General features: G+C 36.7%; 1 protein-coding gene across 1 annotated transcript in view; it reads left to right on the plus strand.

Annotated features, from left to right (window-relative positions):
- Nucleotides 1-20,464, plus strand: part of ME1 (malic enzyme 1) — a 195,194-nt gene extending 174,730 nt beyond the window's left edge. The window contains exons 10-14 of the mRNA XM_017515763.2: nt 5,682-5,787; nt 7,143-7,285; nt 10,603-10,776; nt 14,454-14,552; nt 18,802-20,464. Of these exons, the coding sequence (XP_017371252.1) occupies nt 5,682-5,787; nt 7,143-7,285; nt 10,603-10,776; nt 14,454-14,552; nt 18,802-18,972 (693 nt within the window). The 3' untranslated portion in view covers nt 18,973-20,464. The remainder of the gene's footprint in view (nt 1-5,681; nt 5,788-7,142; nt 7,286-10,602; nt 10,777-14,453; nt 14,553-18,801) is intronic.
- Nucleotides 20,465-20,960: the final 496 nt, after the last annotated feature.

Raw genomic sequence — 20,960 nt, forward strand, 5'->3', positions numbered from 1 at the left:
TATTATTATTAAAAGGGAGAGAATGTAAATAAATAATTAAAAAGAAGAGAATATTGATGGGCAGTTAGAATTCTCTGCTACAGCATGAAAAATGTTTCAATATTTGGAAACAAAAGTTATGTGGCATATTAAGATAATTTAGCAAATTTGTGCAATTATATTTGCATAATATTTACATGTTGTCTAGTGGAAAGCCAAAAAGACTAATAGGCAAACACCGAGATTCATTCAGGCTTCTCTATAGACATAAGTTTTCTCAGCAGCCCTCAAGATTATTGTATAACATTTCATTGAGATGACTGTAGCTAGTTTGGAGTAGGAAAATAATTGTCTTGAGATCTTTTTTCTCAGTAGAGAACCTAGCATACATTATACAAGTTCCCTTATCTGTAAACATGTCCCAAAAAGCAAATCTCTGTAAACTCTTGAAGAATTAGGCTTCATGCTAAGTTTTAAGTAACAATTCTTGCAATACAAATCTCCATCAGCAAGGAAGCTGCTGTTGCCACTGCTATTACTGCTTACTCAAGAATCAGTGTTTCAGCCAGAAACAGGAAAGCTACCAGATATGGTAGCTGCCACCACCATTACTTAGCATCTACCTGTTGTTAGTGTACAGATACTAGAGATTGTCATATCTACCTAAGAAAAACCAAAACACCATCACCACAAGCTTCCAGAAGAGCCACATGGTCACCGTGATGCCCATTTCTCCTTTAATGTGCTGTGAGGATATATCAGCTTGGCAAATGACATGTTTCATGCAGAAAGTCTAGCTGCAAGAGAGTCTGGGGAACATAGTTCAGACTTTTAGCCACAAATATACAGCAAGTCATGCTAGAAGCAATTAGGAGTTTGGTGATATTTGCCACATATGGCTTCAGAAGGATATTAGTTGAATTTCTTGCTTTACATCTGCAGTTTAGTCCATGTATTTCTGGGAAGAGTAACAAACCAAAACTGTATCATGTTTTGTTTAGAATGCTCGAAGCTGAACATTATTACTCCCAGGATATATGCCTTCCTAAGCTACAACTTTATTTGGTACTTTTCCTCACTGTTTAAGAGTCAAAATAGTCATGAATTTTAGCTTACACTACTTCCAAAAGTAGTTTGTAAATGATTTAGATAGTTAAAAACAGTAACTGTCAAATGGTTTTAAATTCCTATTCCTATCCATGACCAGAATTGCTCTTTTCTTTCTCATAATTCAAGCTTATTTTTGCCAAGTAATGAAGGCAGTAATAAGAGCATTGAAGTAGCATATAGTTTACAAAAGCATCTTTTCATCAAAGCCCTTCAGGGAAAAGAACTTCCTCCTCACAAAGCAACAGATAGGAACAATATTGAGTGAAAGAGAAGTTGGAATATGTAATCAAACTTAAAATCACTTCTGTATCAGTCAGCTATATTATCAACAACCACAAAATCTCAGAGATATACAGCAATTATTATTTATTTATTACTTATCTTTGGGTCAGATGGGACAGCTGTGAAGATATTGGCTCTGTGGCTGTTAGGTACAGGATGGGAGGATGGGTGCACATCTGCTTCACAAGGCTTTCATTCACTCCAGACCAGCAGCAGGCCAGGTCATGCACCTTTTTTTTTTTTTTTAAGATGGGATCTTGCTCTGTCACCCAGGCTGGAGTACAGTGGCAGGATCACAGCTCACTACATTTTTGACCTCCTCACTCAAACAATGCTTCCACCTCAGCATCCCAAGTAGCTCGGATGACAGGTGCATGTCACCATGCCCGGCTGATGTTTTCATTCTACTATAAAGACACATGCACAGGTATGTTTATTGCAGCGCCATTCACAATAGCAAAAATTTGGAATCAACCCAAATGCCCATCAATGATAGACTGGATAAAGAAAATGTGCCACATATACACCATGGAGTACTATGCAGCCATAAAAAAGGATTAGTGCTTGTCCTTTGCAGGGACATGGATGAAGCTGGAAACCATCATTCTCAGCAAACTGACACAAGAATAGAAAACCAAACACTGCGTGTTCTCACTCATAAGTGGGAGTTGAACAATGAGAACACATGAACACAGGGAGGGGAACATCACACACCAGGGCCTGTTGGGAGGTGGGAGACTAGGGGAGGGATAGCATTAGGATAAATACCTAAGGTAGATGACAGGTTGATGGGTGCAGCAAACCACCATGGCATGTGTATACCTATGTAACAAACCTGCATGTTCTGCACATGTATCCCAGAACTTAAAGCATAATTTTTAAAAAGCTTTTATTTTTTATAGAGTCAGGGTCACACTATGTTGCCCAGGCTGGTCTTCAACTCTTGGGCTTGAGATATCTTCCTGCCTAAGCCTCCCTAGTAGCTGGGATTATAGGCATGAACCACAATGCCCAGTTAATTTTTTTCTTTTTCGTATTTTTAGTAGAGATGGGGCTTTGCCATGTTGGGTGCCAGGCTGGTCTCGAACACCTGACCTCAAGTGATCTGCCCACCTTGGCCTCCCAAAGTGCTGGGATTACAGGTGTGAGCCACCACACCCAGCCTGTCACATACTTTTAAAGCAATGACAAAGCCACAAGAAAGTGAGCAGAAACACCGGTTCTTCTTAAGGCCTAGGCTTGCAACTGGCACACTTATTTCAGTACACATTTTACTGAACAAAGCAAGTCACATGTTCAAGTCCAAAGACAAGGATGAGAAAGTATATATTCTGCCTTTTGTAGAAGAAAATGCAAAGTTACATGGCAAAGAAGATTGACAGGAAAGGGATCATGAGAAATTAGAACCAATTGAATCTACCATTTCTGCCAAGTCAAAGTCTGATGATTATCAAAAAATATTTGAGGATAATTCTTTTATACCTCAAATACCTCTGTTTTCTTATTTGTGACTAATAAATTATCATTAGGTTTACCCACATTCTACATGCTCGGATAATGCTTATTTAATCTCCGTGATTGAGATATGTAAAGAAAATAAATTTCCTAGCTGTGAATCTAAGAGAGGTGACAATGAAAGATTAGGTGTCACCACCACCCCCAATCATTGCAAATTTTGTGAGAATTGGAGAATTGTAATTATTTCAGTATTGTAATAGATTTTAAAATATGAAAAGGCAATTTTGAGACCAGGCATGCTGGTTCACACCCATAATCCCAACACTTTGGGAGGCAAAGGCAGGAGGATCACTTAAGCTCAGGAGTTTAAGACCATCCTGGGAAACATAGCAAGACCTCATCTCTACTAGAAAATAAAACAATTAGCTACTTCAAAGGATGAGGTGGAAGGCTCACTTGAGCCCGGGAGGTCAAGGCTACAGTAAGCTATGATTGTACCACTGCACTCCAGACTGGGTGACAGAGCAAGACTGTCTCAAAAAATAAAAATAAAAGTAAAATAAAAGGCAATTTTTAAAAATCTTGTTTCATAAATACAAAAGACGTGTTTGAGAACACTGAGTGTTTACTCACAAAATCAGTCTAGGTTCACATCAACTATATGTTCTTTTGGACCCATGACTGATTCTAAAAAGGCAATGATAATAGATGAATTTTATTGAGCAGTGTGATACTTCTTGATGAAAAAAACTGAATTATATGATTCCTTTGACTAGCTTTTCTTTAATAAGCATGATGAACATGAGTATGGACTAATGATATTCAACTTAACATTACTAGAGTCAAGAATGTTCTCTGCTGCAATGAATATGAAATAGGAACCTTCAAATTTGATTCTGAATGAATTAAATAAGATTATTTTTCACAGTATCTCCGATGTAGTATATTTTGATGTATAAAGAAAAGGTAAGATAATAACATCTTAGAATCCAGAAATGACTACTGGTGAATTCTGTTTTTAGAAAGCCATCCAATCTGATGTTACTCTCATAATGGAAAACAGTGGTACAGAAGTAGCACTTCACAGCAGACTATCAATAGGAAAAAATATACCAAAATTTTAAGTGCTGAAATTGTGATTATTTTTCTTCTTCACAAAAATCGTAATTTCAACAACTAGCATTGAGCTCTTGCTATAAACTAGGTACAGTCCTGAGTGTTTTACATATATTACATTTCATTTACCCCACAAACAACCTGACAAGGTAGAAATTCTTACTATCCTTATTTACAGATGAAGAAATAATCACAAAGAGGTTCATATGTTTCAAATTTTTTTTATAATTAAGTGTATTGCTTTTGAAAACAGGGCCTGGCACAGTGGCTCATACCTATAATCCCAGTGACTCAGGAGGCTAAAGTGAAAAGATCCCTCTTGAGGCCAAGAGTTCAAAACAAGCCTGGCAATGTAGCAAGACCCCCATCTCTAAAAGAAAATGATAAATTAGCCAGGCATGGTACTGCATGCCTGTAGTCCCAGCTACTAGAGAGGCTTTGGCGGGAGAATCCCTTGACCCTGGGAGTTCAAGGCTGCAGTGACCTCTGATCACGTCATGGCATTCCAACTTGGGTGATAAAGTGAGACCTCATCTCAAACAAACAAAAAAACAGAAATAAAATAATAACCACTTAAAGCAAGAAAATTATAGCATCTTCATTATTAACAATTTGCAAAGACTGTGACATACTATTTGTTAAGCTTTTTGCCCAGGGTGGTTCTGTGCTATATAGAAAAGACTTTGAGTTCCAGTATAATCTCTTGCCTTGAGCAAGTTCCTTAAAACCTCTGTACCTCAGTTCTGCATATGTAAAATGAGTCGACTTATATTTGCCCTGCTTCTCAGAATTGTTGAGAGGATCAAATGAAATATATGAAAACAACTTCTAAGTCATAAAGTACCATATAAAATTAGGCAGTAATTTATTATGTAGTCAAATTTTTAAAATTTACAGCTAGAATATTGTAATTAGATGTCTACTAGGTAACACATGGCACATGTATAACCAGAAAATTAAAAACATAAAAAATGAATACTTATTGAGAAAATCTAACAATGACATAAATATAGCTTCAAACTCCTTTCTTAGAATAAATAGGTAGTGCTACAGCTAAAGCCAACTGCAGATTTTGAGACATGCTATAGAACACAATGTGTGGCAAACAATATCATTATTTAAATGATATTTTGCATTGCCATTTTGTTAATTAGTTCTCACATGGCTGTAAAATTAGGATTCTTAATATCAGTTAAATGAAGGAACAGCCAGGCGTGGTGGGTCACACCTGTAATCCCAGTACTTTGGGAGGCCGAGGCAGGTGGATCACAAGGTCAGGAGATCAAGACCAACGTGGCCAATATGGTGAAACCTCATCTCTACTAAAAATACAAAAACAGTAGCCGGGCGTGGTGGCAGGCGCCTGTAATCCCAGCTGTTTGGCTGGCTGAGGCAGAGAATTGCTTGACCCTGAGAGGCGGAGGTTGCACTAAGCCGAGATGATGCCACTGCACTCCAGCCTGGGCAATAGGGCGAGACTCCATCAAAAAATAAATGAAGGAAAGATTTTGTTTTGTTCACTGTTATATCTCTGTTGCCTAGAACATTAACACATAAATATTTTGTTGAAAGAGTGAACAAGATAATATTCTGACAATTGAAGAAGAGACTTTAAGAATAGCTATAACACATCACATAAAAAATGTTAAGCATAAATAATACTATTAATATATATACTGGAATTGCTTTTACATGTTTGGCAGATTCTTAATTTTTTTCTTACTTGCTTTACTTAGGGACGTTCTTCCTTAACACAAGAGAAAGAGGAGTTTGCCCATGAACATGAAGAAATGAAGAACCTAGAAACCATTGTTCAAGAAATAAAACCAACTGCCCTCATAGGTAAACTTTTTCTCCTCTCCACTTTCCCCTGACCACCATTTTGACCTGATTGGTGTTTTTACTACCAATTTTCGGGGTATAATTTAGCCTTTTTAAAATTCTAACCCTTTGAATTCAAAAACAAAACCACATGTTCACTCAAGTGACAGTACCCTGTAGAGACCTAGATTTTTAACTTCAGTCCTGTCTTCTTTCTCTTACTGATCTGAGCTGAAGTGTGTGGCCTCCTTCTGTAGCTTGCTAATACCTGGCACATTTAGCACTTTTCTAGGCTTGATTACTCCAGATAGACAGTGGTTCTCAGCTAAGAGAGATTTTTGCCAGGCAGAAAACATTTGGCAACCTGGAAGCTTTTAGCTGTCTTAACTAGGGCAGCAGGGTTGGAATGGGAGTAAAGGGAGGGGCTAATGACATCTAACCAATAGGGCGGCTGAAAGATTCTGCTAAATATCCTGCAGTGCACTGGACAGCCCCTGTGACAAGGAATTGTCCAGCCTAAAATGTCAATAGTGCTGAGGCTGAGAAACACTGAAGTAGATAAGACCCTCCTGGAAGACAGGGATCACATGTCACAAATCTTTATATTCCTTATAGCACTTACTACCATACTTACACATTGCATGTGCACTGCAAGACTTTAAAGTGGTTTAAAAAAAACTCAAAGGAAGTTATGAAGCTTTATACTTTATTTTGTGTATATATAATGTTGATTTTTACCTTGTAATATACTCCATTCCTGTAAGCTCTTGTGAAACAGATGATAATATTGAAAATAATGATGATAATCATAATAAAACAAGTACTTACTCCATGACAGGAATTTTACTAAGTGTTTAATATTGTCTTTACAAAATATATTCTGTCAATAATCTTATTGTTTTTCATTTCCATTATGCTAATTGCTTTATTCTTCTGTTAAAGTTATTTCAATGGGTGGTACTTCACTTTTGAAATTGAATCAAATGGTTGTCTTAAGTGATAGCATTGGTTTATAAAACTTAATTGCTTGATAGCCTGACACATTGAAATATACTAATAGAATTGCTTATAGAGAAAGTATACATACTGGACACAGATTTCCAAGTGATTGGCCACTAATTCACTGTATTATAGGAGCCAAATATTATCTTTAATATGTATTTGTAGATTTGTGACCCTCAGGATTGTAAGGATTGTTGGCATTAACAAACTTGCCTGTTTTTGTCACTATATTTTTAACAGAAATATTCTACACAGTATTTTGTTTAGGGCCTATTAGAAAATGACCTGACAGAGATCATTGATTTGGGGCATGGGCTTTTTGTGTGAATTAACCAATGACAGTGTTAATCACCAGTTTCTTATTTCTTCATTAGGAGTTGCTGCAATTGGTGGTGCATTCTCAGAACAAATTCTCAAAGATATGGCTGACTTCAATGAACGGCCTATTATTTTTGCTTTGAGTAATCCAACTAGCAAAGCAGAATGTTCTGCAGAGCAGTGCTATAAAATAACCAAGGTAAAGTAAAACTATAGCTGATATTTTAATAATCAAATTTTTATTTATTATAGGGAGACCTAGGATATCTAAGGTGCTTACTGTTTATATTTAAAAATTATACACCCAAAATGGAAAGAAAAGCACACAGGTCAGAGGGATAAGAACTATTTCCTTTCCTAGAATGTTGTATAAATCTTCTTCCAATAAAATCAAATACATACTTCAATGTGTTACTGATAATTTTCCTCAAGTGATTTGGAAATATCTAAGATTTAAACATAGTAGTTAAATAGAAAGGATAAAGCTTGGTTCTAGAGGCTTATTAAAATAGCTTTTTAAACTAGCTTTTCCCAAACACTGAAGCATACAGTGTAAAACCACAACCTTATTTTTGCTCTGCAAAATCCTGGGTTTGGGTTTTGGTGCCATGGGTGGAACACTTGGACAACTATCTTGACATCTAGCCAGATTGGGATAGGAGTCCTCAGTGTTTCAATATTTTACTATGATTTATTTTATACCATGTTTGAACTAATATATATTTGACTAATATGCTGAAAGGAGCCTTTTTCCCTTCAAAAATGATAAAACATCATTACAACAAAAAAGAGATTGAGTCTTATCTATCTAAAACATTTATTTTGGAAATACAAAACAAACTAGACAGACATGAAAGCTGTGTCACTCTGCACTAATTGGAACTTAATGGCTCTACTTTAATCATAGATCCTTAAATGCTTACTAGAATTAATGATTTTTTTTTTGGCAAGGAGTCACTCCATTGTTTCTCTCTCTTATTTGTGATGGCATCAGTGTTCTCACTAATTTTGTCTCCTCTCTAAATTGGGGAATTTGCCTCACATTATTCAGTAGTCCTAAAATCCTTAAAGGAAACAAAAAATGTCCTTTGAGCAACAACAAAATTTTAGCATCATGTCTTGCACATAGTAGGCATTTAATAAGTGTTTGATAATTATTTTGTGTTAATATATCTCAACAGGCCTCAAAGGTTAAGAGACTTATCTATAACACGCATAAAGAAAGCCAAATTTATGTAGTTATGTTTTAAACTTTGAATGTGTCTGATATAAATGTATGCTTCATATCTTTCTTATGATCTTGCCTAATGGTCTATGCTTTTCTACATAAAACATTAAAACTTATTTTGAGAATGAAAATTTAGACACTGGTTTGGCTAAAGGATTGAATAAAAAGGAAAGGTCTGCCTGTTGGTGGATGTGAATTTCTCTTGCTGCAGGCACAGGTGAAGATAGGAAAACTTAAATTACAATATACAAAAAGACTATTGAACAAGAAAAATATAATCCAAAAATGGTATGGGAAGATTTCCTTTGCCATATTAATAACATATATTTGAGAATGTTTAGCTAGCTACAGTACTATCATTTATTTGATGACATTTCCCCTGAACATATGGTGATTATAGAAAGATAGGCGGGAAGAGTGGGAGTGAAAGAGGGGAGGGAGATACATAATGTTACAGGCCTTTTTCTCAAATACAATTTTCCAAAACCTTTATACATGAAATAATAATTTAGTTACATTAAAAAGTTGTTTGTAACAAAATATTTTATCTGCTAAAGAGCTTAAGGTATCTGACTTGTCAGAAAACAAAACCAAATTTTGTGCAAAACATAACAGTGTCTTAAAAACAGCTAGCTGAGAATTTCTGTTTTTCTGTCTCACCTATTTTCATTTTTTTATATCTTGAAGAAGGTTGAATTTTTATGTTATATAAGTTTAAGAACAACTAAAAGGTATGTTATGACATTTGCTAAAAACAAGTTATAATTTAGACTGTAGATCCAAGAGATATGAAAGTTAAAACCCATTCTGTCATCATTTAAACTGTGCTTGGGGATTTGATGCTTTAGACTTTTCAAATAGATTTCTTAGACTGTGATTCTTTATTTGTCGAGGATTTCTGATTCCTCCTTTGAAGCCTAAATACTCTCAACTAGATGTCCACTCACCGTCACAGATGAGACAAATATTCTTTTGATTAGCAGTATGAAATGCAGCACCTAACAGGCCCTAAGTTAATGCCTTTTTTTTTTTTTTTTTTTTTTTTTTTTTTTTTTTTTTTTTTTTTTTTTTTTTTTTTTTTTGAGGTGGAGTCTCACTCTGTTGTCCAGGCTGGAATGCAGGTGGTGTCTCACTGCAACCACTGCCTCCCAGGTTCAAGTGATTCTCTTTCTCATCCTCTCAAGTAGCTGGATTACAGGCGCCTGCCACCACACCCAGCTAATTTTTGTATTTTTAGTAGCGATGGGGTTTCACCATGTTGGCCAGGCTGGTCTCAAACCCCTGACCTCAAGTGATCCTCCTGCCTCAGCCTCCCAAAGTGCTGGGATTACACATGTGAGCCACCATGCCCAGCCAAGTTAATCCCTTTTTAAAGCAAGGGATACATGAGATTCCTCAAAAACAATTATGACAAAATATTAATACTAGGCAAAATGAAGACAATTGTTGAAAAATATTGATAACTTAGTCTTCCTCTTACTTGCCAATTCTACCCCTGCCAATGAGTTTGTTTCCTATGTGAGTGATTCTCCATAGAACTTTTTTTTTTTTTGAGCTGGCGTCTCGCTTTGTTGCCCAGGCTGGAGTGCAGTGGTGCAGTCTAGGTTCACTGCAGCCTCTGCCTCCTGGGTTCAAGTGATTCTCCTGCCTCAGCCTCTGGAGTACATGGGATTACAGGCACCCACCACCACTACCCAGCTAATTTTTGTATTTTCAGTAGAGAAATGTTGGCCAAGCTGGTCTCAAACTCCTGACTCCAAGTGATCTGCCTGCCTTGGCCTCTCAAAGTGCTGGGATTACAGGCGTGAGCCACCATGCCCAGCCCACATAATTGTTTACAATATAGAAATATATATGATTTTCTCAGTTTTTATTTTGGAAATGTGTGAGTTCCTAAGCCCCAACCCAAAATATCATTATTTTTAATATTTAAATATTAGCCCATCATTTTTTATCTTCAGAAATCTATTAATTGGAAGCCTATATAGAAATGGTTAATGAGCCTATGGGTTGAACCACTGCAGAGAATACAGTGATGGTCTTAGGGCATCCTGTACTTTGCATGCTCCTCTTGGGAGTAAAGAGTAAGATAGAGAATAGTAATAATCACCCATTCCGAAACAGGTTGCCCAACATCACAAAAGCTTTTCCAGACTAGGAAGTTAATATAAAAACAGACTTCTTTCTAAATGCTCATAATTTAGGCTATGGGGTAGTTCTGTTATGATACATTTGTTTTAAAATATCCTGCTTCTTTTTAAAGTGAGTTGTGTGTGTCTTCGTTGTAGGGACGCGCAATTTTTGCCAGTGGCAGTCCTTTTGATCCAGTCACTCTTCCAAATGGACAGACCCTATATCCTGGGCAAGGCAACAATTCCTATGTGTTCCCTGGAGTTGCTCTTGGTGTTGTGGCGTGTGGATTGAGGCACATCACAGATAAGGTTTTCCTTACTACTGCTGAGGTATTGTAAAATCCTCTCAGTTTACCAAGGGTATAAAATACCACATGTGCTCAGCCTAGGTTGTCTAATGTTTTATTTATCTAGCATCTCAGCTGCTCTCTGGAAGAAGTAAAGTCTGAAGAAGAGAAAATCTCCAGTGGAGAATAAGGGGTTGGTAGCATGTTCATACTGAATCACAAACAAAAGGTTCTTCTTCAATAGATGTTAGAATAGGTTGTGTTTTGATTTCTTAAGAGGAACATTTTTGTGTCTTCACACATCAGATCAAGTTCTGTGACAGTGATGAGACAATTAAAAATATTGTTTCCAGGGCTAGGCACGGTGGCTCATGCCTGTAATCCAGCACTTTGGGAGGCCGTGGCAGGCTGATCACTTGAGCCCAGGAGTTCGAAGCCAGCTTGGCAAACATGGTAAAACCCTTTCTCTACTAAAAATACAAACATTAGCAGCACATGGTGGTGCGTGCCTGTGATCCCCACTACTGAAGAGGCTGAGGAAGGAAAACTGCTTGAACCAGTGAGGTAAAGGTTGCAGTGAGCCAAGATCGTTCCACTGCGCTGCAGCCTGGGCTACAGAGTAAAGCTCTTATCTCAAAACAACAACAACAACAAAAGTTTCCAAATGACGATTAAGTGGTAAATATTTCCCCATTGAGAACATTGCTTAATAATGAATGGCATTTTGAAGGTTTAAAGTGAAATTCTGACATGGTATAGTGAACATGTTTATCATTTAGGGTTCAGTACAGGAAACAGAAACCACCCTAGTATTTAGGCAGAAGTTAAATCAGAGTAGGAAATTAGTTGTTTATGAAATCATTAAAAGAGTAGGAGAAGGGAGCTCTGTCTGGGCCTTGAGGAAAGATTCTCAGAACATCAGAGCAGTCCCACTGGGGAATCTTGTACTGTCATGAACTGTGAAAGATCTGAGCTTTTACTCTACTTGCAAGATAACAACTTAGCCACAATTTCATAGATATTGACACAAGACATGTAACTCTTAGGTCAGAGACAAAGGACTTTGATTATTCCTGGCACAAGTGATATCATGAGCTGCATGTTCCTATTAGTTCCCTCCTTGTCCCAATCCTCAGCACAATGATAGTGATTGGGCATATATTTGTAAAATCATGAGCTTTTGGTAATCAGAATGTTCATCAGGTTGATATCATGTTTTCAGATTTGAACAGGATACTATTTGTGGATGAGAAACTTGAATTTCTTCTCTTATGATTAAACCTTCGCAGTTGAACTGATCCAAATAGAATTTGATTGATAGTCAAATATTTTTATCCTACAAATATGTTTTCCGTTGTGAAAAGAAGCCCCAAATATATAGACAAAGAGTCTTATGTTACTGACGTGATCTAAAGGAACATAATCTTGGTAGCTAGCGCCCGGCATCATTCTATGAGAACAGATGTCTGGAAGCTATAATGTTCTCCTGTTGTTTTCTTCACTGCATTAAAAGCATGCCAGCTGAAGTCTCAGGTTTTATTTAACTCAGAAAATCTTGTTAAACATAAATGGATGTCTCATTACTAAGAGAGCATTTAAAAGTTGTTTTTGCATTAATGAAAATGTAATCATTGTCGGTTTTGGTTACTTACGGTAGTCAGTGTTTTCTTTCTTAAATAACTCTAGCGCCCTCTAGTGACAAATATTATGAAAAATATTTTCAATTTACTCTCTAAGAAAGGTAATCACTACTAAACAAAAACATTGAAGAAAAACAATGTAGTGTTGTCAACATACCACATCACTAATTCTTATCATAGCTAGTGATCTCTCTGGCTGTATCTTTTGGACTTTCTACTGGTTTTCTCTTAGGCTTCAACCCAACATCCCTGTTTTTTATATCATCTCTATTATGTCCCCATTAATTATTTTGTCTGTCTCCTTTTCATCTCCCTTTTAAGTAAGAGCTTTTCTCTAGCATTCACTTTTTGTTACCAGTTTTTTCTTCTCTTTTTCTTATGCTTTCAAAGATCTCATTCATTTTTTTCTATCATCTTCGTTTTAGTAGTGGCCAAATCTGTGTATCTCTGTTCTCATCTTTTTCTGTTATCTCCAGTTGCCTGTTGGATAATTCCACAGAAATGCCCTACTGTGTCCTTAAACACAACATGATTATCTTCCCTCATTCTCAGCACCCACAGTTTTATTAATGATACCCCCTTTCCAAGCAGGCATCAAAGCTTAGAAGCCTGACATTCTTTTCATTCTCCCTTATCCCATATCTTTCAAACACATCATGTGTATGTATGCCTGTGTAACTGCTTTATCTCTTATCCTGCCTGGAAAGTCATCAGAATTATTCTCCACTGATCTAAGTTTGCCCTTTAGGGTACTGCTTCAATCCCACTACATCCTGGAATCTTTCTGCGACAAGTCTAGCTCATCTTGATCTATCTCCCAAGCCATGGCTGTCTTTATTACACACTTTGACATTTAATTTTATTTCTGGTTATATTACGCTCTTGAGAGCTTCTTATCATAAAAGATTAGGTGTATTCTTTATAACTAAGTTGTAGATTTTCTTTTTTAAAGACAGAGAGTCTTCCATATACTTTTAAAACTTCAGTAGCACCTAGCGCAATGCTAGACACAAAGCAGAAAATTAATAAATACTTGTTGAATAGGATTAAATAGAACTATTCATGTATCTTAGCAAGAAGAATAAATACAATACCACAGACATTCACTACGAGATGGCTGCAAAAAGAAGAAAAGTACTTCTTGTCTAGATTATATTTTGTCATTAACAAAAGTAATGTATAGGAGATCTATCTGAATTTTTTATTTTGCAACTACAAATTTAATAACTGTTAGGATTATTGTCAAAATACTAGTTGGATCTCTTATGGAACCAGAAATTTTATGGGTTAGCACCAATCTCAAAGAATATTTCTGGACATTTTTTTTTGAGACCAAGTCTCGCTCTGTCACCCAGGCTGGAGTGCAGTGGTGCAATCTTGGCTCACTGCAACCTCCGCCTCCCGGGTTCAAGCGATTCTCTGCCTCAGCCTCCCAAGTAGCTGGGACTATACGCATGTGTCACCACACCTGGGTAATTTTTTATATTTTTAGTAGAGACGGGGTTTCACCATGTTAGCCAGAATGGTTTCAAACTCCTGACCTCATGATTCACCCACCTTGGCCTCCCAAAGTGCTGAAATTACAGGTGTGAGCCACTGTGCCCAGCCATTTCTGGACATTGTTATATGATGAAGAGATTTTTGGCTTTCCTGGCACTGTAGACAGTCTTCTGGACCTCTGGTGAGAGCACACAGTGCTCTCCCCTGGATAGCTGTCCTCCTCTGTTTCAGTAGCCATTTTCACTACTCTATCATCTTCCTCTTTCTTTTCTTTTCCCTTGTTCCCCTAATGTATCAATTGGAAAGTATCTCACATTTCATGGTACAATAGAAAAGGAAGTGGACTAAAAGGAAACCTAGATTCTGTTCCCATCTTTTTCAACAATTGTGTGATCCCAACCAGCACCGCACCTCTCTGGGTTTAGTTTCCTTATTGATAGAAGTGATGACGAAATTAGATAATCCTGTTAATGTCACTGGTTTTTGTATAGACCATTATATGTGACCATTCACTTCTTATTTGCATACCCGCCACATTGTATGATGTGAAGTATAAACACTTTCTTTCTTTTTTTATAAGGTTATAGCTCAGCAAGTGTCAGATAAACACTTGGAAGAGGGTCGGCTTTATCCTCCTTTGAATACCATTAGAGATGTTTCACTGAAAATTGCAGAAAAGGTAAAACCACTCTTGTTCAAGCTTCATTATTTTTCCTTCCTTCTCTTGCCAAATATGCATTTTTAAGTATTAAAAATCTGCTTCCTTGAAATGTATACCTGTATCACCTTACTATGTCAGAAGTCAGAGAAGTGAGGCACAGTGACTCCATAGAGCTTAGCAGCTGCATTTGCCCCTCAGAGAAGAAAGGAAGAACTGGGCTGAATAATTAATTTCCCTTCCTATCATTCTTTTTTTCTCCTAAAATTTAAATAATTTGTTAGGGCTTCCTGTCAGCCAGATTTTTCCTATTTCACCTTTTGAAAGCTATTCTTTTCTATATCACATTTGTGATAATTAGCAAAATATTACAGATATGGTAGAGTGACATTTAGACCTTGAACCCTACTTTCCATATTTATGTCACTATGGTGTATGGTATCTTAAATGACAGATCACAACTGATAATACTGGGCAGAAGACAAAATAAAGAGGGCAAAGAACTTGGAAGCTGTTGGGGTGGCAGATGAGCTACTGAAGGAATTAGCCAAGAGGAACCCAAAGGCAGAGAAACTTTCTGTAACTAAACTGGAAGACAGGTGGACTTTTTTTTTTTTTGTAGTATAATTGTATTAGTTTTCTTGGGCTGAGATAACTACATACCACAGTTATTTAGTAACTGTTTTTAAATATTTAAGCCACAGACTGTGTGGCTTAAACAATGGAAACCTATCTTTCCATAATTTTGGGAGCTGGAAGTCTAAGATCAAGATGTCCGCAGGTTTGGTTCCTCTGGGGCCTCTCTCCTTGGCTGGCAGATAGCTGCCCTCTTTCTGTGTGCCCATGTGGACTTTTCTCTGTGTATGTACACACTTGTGTGTCCAAATTTCCCCTTCTCATAAGAATAACCATCAAGTTGGAAGTAGACCATTCTAATGATCTCATTTTAACTTAATTATCTCCTTGAAGGCCCTATTTCTAAATACACTCACATTCTGAGGCACTAGTGGTTAGGGCTTCAACAATGAATTTGGGGTGGGGGGAGCACACTTCAGCCATGACAGTAGTTATATGTTTAAATTGGGGGTTCTCTACCTCAGCACTGTGGATATTTTGGGTGGATAACTGTCATGTGGCTGTCCTGGGCATGGTACAGTGTTTAGCAGCATTCCTGGCCTCTGCCCACTAGATGTCAGTAGCACCTGCTCAGTTGTATCAACCAAAACTACAGACATTGCCAAGTATCCCCTTGGGGGCCAAATTGGTTCTGGTTGAAAATCACTAGCTTAAGCTATTAGCAAATTATCTAAACAACACCAGTTAAAAGTCTCATATCATTATTTATCTTGTTGACTGAAGGTAGAGTTTTAAAAAGAAGTAATGCTTCAAAAACCTTGACACAATAATCTGCTTGGTTATCTAATTATAAAAAAGTATGTTCATATTTTCTACTAATATGTATCTGCTAGTTTCTCAGTAGATTAAACTATTAATATGCTGAATAGTATATATTATTTTAAGTTCATTTTGGAGATTTAAATGAAAAGGAATTAGCTTACAATTAGAGAAGGAAAAAAAGCAGGGGACAGCAGGGGAGTGCAAAAAGATTCAGCTATTACACCTAGAATAACAGAAGAATACAGAGTGCATACACAGAAATTGAGAAATTAGAACAAAGAACCAACTTCAGAAAGGAAGATCATATAAGTGGAGTGCAAGTTTGAGGTATCAGTGGCACATTCAGATGTACCATTTTATCAAATAGATAGAAATGACTGAAACTTAAAAAGAGGCTAGATAAAAGACCTGGGCATCTTCTGCATGAAGTAACTGGTGAATGTCTAGGAGTGGGTGGGGTTGCCAAGAAAGCAAGTATAGAAAGGAAAGAAAAATGAGGATAGCATATAGTGTGTTATTCTGTCTAGAAGACAGAAGAAAGATGCCAGCTGAGAAGAGAAGTGGTCAGGATTTTAAGAAGAGACTCCAAACTGAGCAGCATGCCAAGAATTAGGAGAGAGAATTTCAGAATGGGAGTGGAAGTTGTGGCCAACACAGCCAAATCTTGGAGAGAAAAACAGACGCAGACTTTTATTTGGTACTTTAAAAGTTATCAGAGATTTTTACAAAAGAAATTTCAAGATGTTCAAAAGGTTAAGAAGTCAGAGAATTAGGAAAGCAATAAAATATAAGCCACTCTGTCAGAGAGTTTGGCATGGACAGGACAGAGACTGAAGATTTCATTGAGAGAGGGGATTATTTCTATGGTATATACCTGGGAGCAGAAAGAGGAGATGAATTTCCATAGAGTCTGTGTCAGTAATGAAACAATATGTTTTATTATAAAATTAATGTAGCCATCTTAAACAGGCATGAGGATCTTTTTGGGGTGATGCAAATATTATAAAACTGTGATATATTGTTGTACAGTAAATTTACAAAAATAATTTAGTTGTGCACTTAAAATGGTTGAATTTTGTGTTAATTATATTTCAACAAATCTGTTTAAAAAGTAATACCACATTATAGGCACTTTGGAAAATAAAAAGAGAACAGGAAAATAACCAATATTCTATTTTTCTAATATAAGCACTATTTTTTTTCCTATATTTTGAGTCTTTATTTTCTAACATCATTATAGTTATGAAGTATACATACTGTTTCCTGCTTTTTCATAGACATCTCTTTATAATACAGCACAATATTTATAACCTTAATTGTTCATAAATGAATAGTTTTACATTGAGAAAAGATAATTAACTATTCTGATATTCTTTGAAATCAGACTTATCAAAATAAATCAGTCATATAAATATTGGTTTAAAAACTGGTATGAATTAAGCCGAGCACGGTGGCTCACACCTGTAATCCCTGCACTTTGGGAGGCCGAGGCGGGTAGATCACCTAAGGTCAGGAGTTTGAGACTAGCCTGGCCAACATGGTGAAACCCCTTCTCTTCTAAAAAAGTACAAAAATTAGCCAGGTGTGGTGGCAGGAGCCTGTAATCCCAACTACTTGGGAGGCTGAGGCAGGAGAATCGCTTGAACCCAGGTGGCAGAGGTTCTGCAACATCCAAGATCGTGCCACTGCACTCCAGCCTCCATCTCAAAACAAACAAACAAACAAACAAACAAAAGCTTGCGAATTAAATAGTACATATGGAATGATTAATTTTGATGAGAAGAGTCCATTTTTCTAAAAGTAGGGAAAGAGAAGATGTATGAAGATACTAAGGAGATAGTTTGAGTTGGTCAAAGGGGAAATTAAGGTCATTTTTTCTGAGTAGTTGGAATTTTCTCCAGCGATATGATGTGATAATCTGATTCTCCAGTGTATGATGTGATCACTCACTCCAGTGAGTGATGAGAGTCAAATGGAAACTTGAAGACAGCAGGAAGGTTTGGAATTGCCTTTTGGGAACCACGAGAGAAAGTTTTAAGAAAAGAGAGAGAGAAAAAAGTATAATGTGCAGACTAGAAAAAAATATAGCACCGCAGAGTGTTTACTGCATGATTCTAGGATGCACAGCCATGAAAGGAGAAAGCCAGCTCTGAGGGGTCCCCAAACGAGGGACTAGAATTATGCATGTAACACAGGATGTGGTGACAAGAGATTCTGTGATACTGGCAAAGAGCACTGACACTGACTGTGGTGTGCAGATGATAAGCTGAGCAGGATCAGGAGACCCCGGAGTACAGGAGGAGATTTTGTAGGAGGCTGTGGTCAGAATAGGGATTCCTAAAAATTCAGGGTTCCAGGCATGGTGGCACGAGCCTGTAATCCCAGCTACTCAGGAGCCTGAGGCAGGAGAATCGCTAAAACTGGGGAGGCGGAGGTTGCAGTGAGCCGAGATCAGGCCACTGCACTCCAGCCTGGTGACAGAATGACCTCTGTCTCAAAAAAAAAAAAAAATTCAAGCTTCAGGTTTAGCAGGACTACTTAGGTATTTAGTTCAAGTTAATTATCAGTCAGGTCATGACAATACTTTTAACGCTGGCTTCTCGGAGAAGTCCAGGTGTGATAGTGCTTGAATCAGCCTCACTTACTTACTTTCCTTAGTTGTTGGTGTCATTTTCCTCTCTCACTATATGATTTATAATTGCTTTTTCATCTTATATCTTCATCGCTTATATGTGCTTTTATTATAATACACTTAATGTTTTTGCAAACATAAGATATACAATGTTTTTGAAATGGATAAAAACTCCCACTCACATGGGCTCACCATCACCTCTATTTATTAAAATAATTAATACTATTTTCTTATACCTAGATTGTGAAAGATGCATACCAAGAAAAGACAGCCACAGTTTATCCTGAACCGCAAAACAAAGAAGCATTTATCCGCTCCCAGATGTATAGTACTGATTATGACCAGATTCTACCTGATTGTTATTCTTGGCCTGAAGAGGTCCAGAAAATACAGACCAAAGTTGACCAGTAGGATAATAGCAAACATTTCTAACTCTATTAATGAGGTCTTTAAACCTTTCATAATTTTTAAAGGTTGGAATCTTTTGTAATGATTCATAAAATGCTTAGATTAAGATTTTACTTTGAGTCTAAAAATTAATGGAAGAATATTGATATAAATTGGGATAAACATCATTTGAGACAATTTTGCTTCATTTTGGCTTCCCGTTATTTATGGTTTCTATCTGAATTATTCTGCCTACATTCTGTTTAAAAGCTATTGTACCTGCTACTGAGAAACTCATTGTTTTTATACATGAAACTAATGGGAAGACCAAAATTAGTAATAAATTGATATAATCAACATTAAAATGCATAATTCTTTTGTTGACCATTTTGTTAAAATCTTTTTTTTAAAAAAAAGGTAGAATTGAATCTAGGTGTAGGTGAACTTTTGCTAAGCAGAAATAACATAACACTATGTTGTTGCCTAGAGAAAGATAACTTCTCAGGTATTTTTATTCCAGTCCTAGATCATATATGTTCTTTAGTGCAGCCGAATTCTAACATTTCTAAGAAAGATCATTGCTGTTTACAATGCCTTGTACAGCCTTAGATTTTAATATTATTTTGTCATTGTTATAGCTCATAGAGTAAAGCTATTATTACCTTGCTCTAGAGCCAGAAATCCCACCTAAAACTACCTTTATTTCCCCTTGATCAGTCATCCTGTCCTTCAGCTACTATACTGTTGCTGCAGGGCCTTTGTGGACTGTGGTCCCTGTTCAGAGGTTGATACCTTTAGTTCAGCACAGCCTGAGCAGTGAGAAGGTCTGAAAGGAGAGAATAAAGTTAAGATACGTGAGCAAGGGCTGCCTGAGGAACTGACCTCTTAAAGATCTCAGGAGTTAGTTCCTACTGGAGTTACCTGCCACAATGGCCTCTTGATTAACTCAAGTAACTAAGGGCTCACTGTGTTAGGATCACCTCACTTTCTCCTGAATTTGGACAAAGTGTTATAATTAAGTTCCCAATATCAGAAATTATCTTAAGGTATTAAAATATCTTGATTACCAAAACCGTTCTATAAGAAAGAGTAGTTATATGCCCAGATTGTATTAATTTATTTTAGAAACTAATGGTTGAAGTAATGGAAAAAATTTTAAATTATAAAGCTAAGGTGCAATAACATTTGCTATTTATTTGTAGAATTATTTGAAGAATTTTGTTTTTGAAGTAATGCTTTAAGGAGTATAAGATGTTCAAAATAAATTATACTATAAAATGGTTTTATTGAAAGTTGAAGGTTACGCAAATTGTTTTAGGTATAAGCAGAAGAGGTTAAGGTATTTCTAAAGGTAACATATAGTCAAGAGTTTTCTCAAAATAGTTATTTGGAGAAGAATCAGAATGTCTATGTATTTCTTGTCTATGTTGTCTTAGAGTTCTAACCAAATGTGTTTACCCATGCAAAAGATTTATTAAAGCATAGAAAAAGTGAATGAATAAAAATATAAAATAATTGTCCTTGTTTCTTAAAATGTTACACTGTAATGCTGGGTCTTGGGTTCATATGATTATGTATGATGAATTTGTAAAATACTCTAATTGCTAATTTCAGTATGAACATCATTCATTTAATATATGTGGCTGAGCACGGTGGCTCACGCCTATAATCCCAGCACTTTGGGAGGCTGAGCCAGGCAGATCACCTGAGGTCAGCAGTTCGAGACCAGCCTGGCCAACATGGTGAAACCCTGTCTCTACTTAAAAAATACAAAACTTAGCTGGGCTTGGTGGCTCATGCCTGTACTCCCAGCTACTTGGGAGGCTGAGGCATAAGAATTGCTTGAATTGGACGTTGCCATGACTGAGACCGTGCCACTGCACTCCAGCCAGAGTGAGACTCTGTCTCAAAAAAAAAAAAACTACGTAATCACATATTCTGGACACTGTGATGTATGAGCCACTTCCTTGTCCTCAGGTAAGATAATGAAATAAAGATTAGTTAGTTACTTA

The sequence above is a fragment of the Cebus imitator genome, unplaced genomic scaffold (assembly GCF_001604975.1).
Source record: "Cebus imitator isolate Cc_AM_T3 unplaced genomic scaffold, Cebus_imitator-1.0 Scaffold558, whole genome shotgun sequence".
In the NCBI taxonomy this organism is placed as follows: domain Eukaryota; kingdom Metazoa; phylum Chordata; class Mammalia; order Primates; family Cebidae; genus Cebus; species Cebus imitator.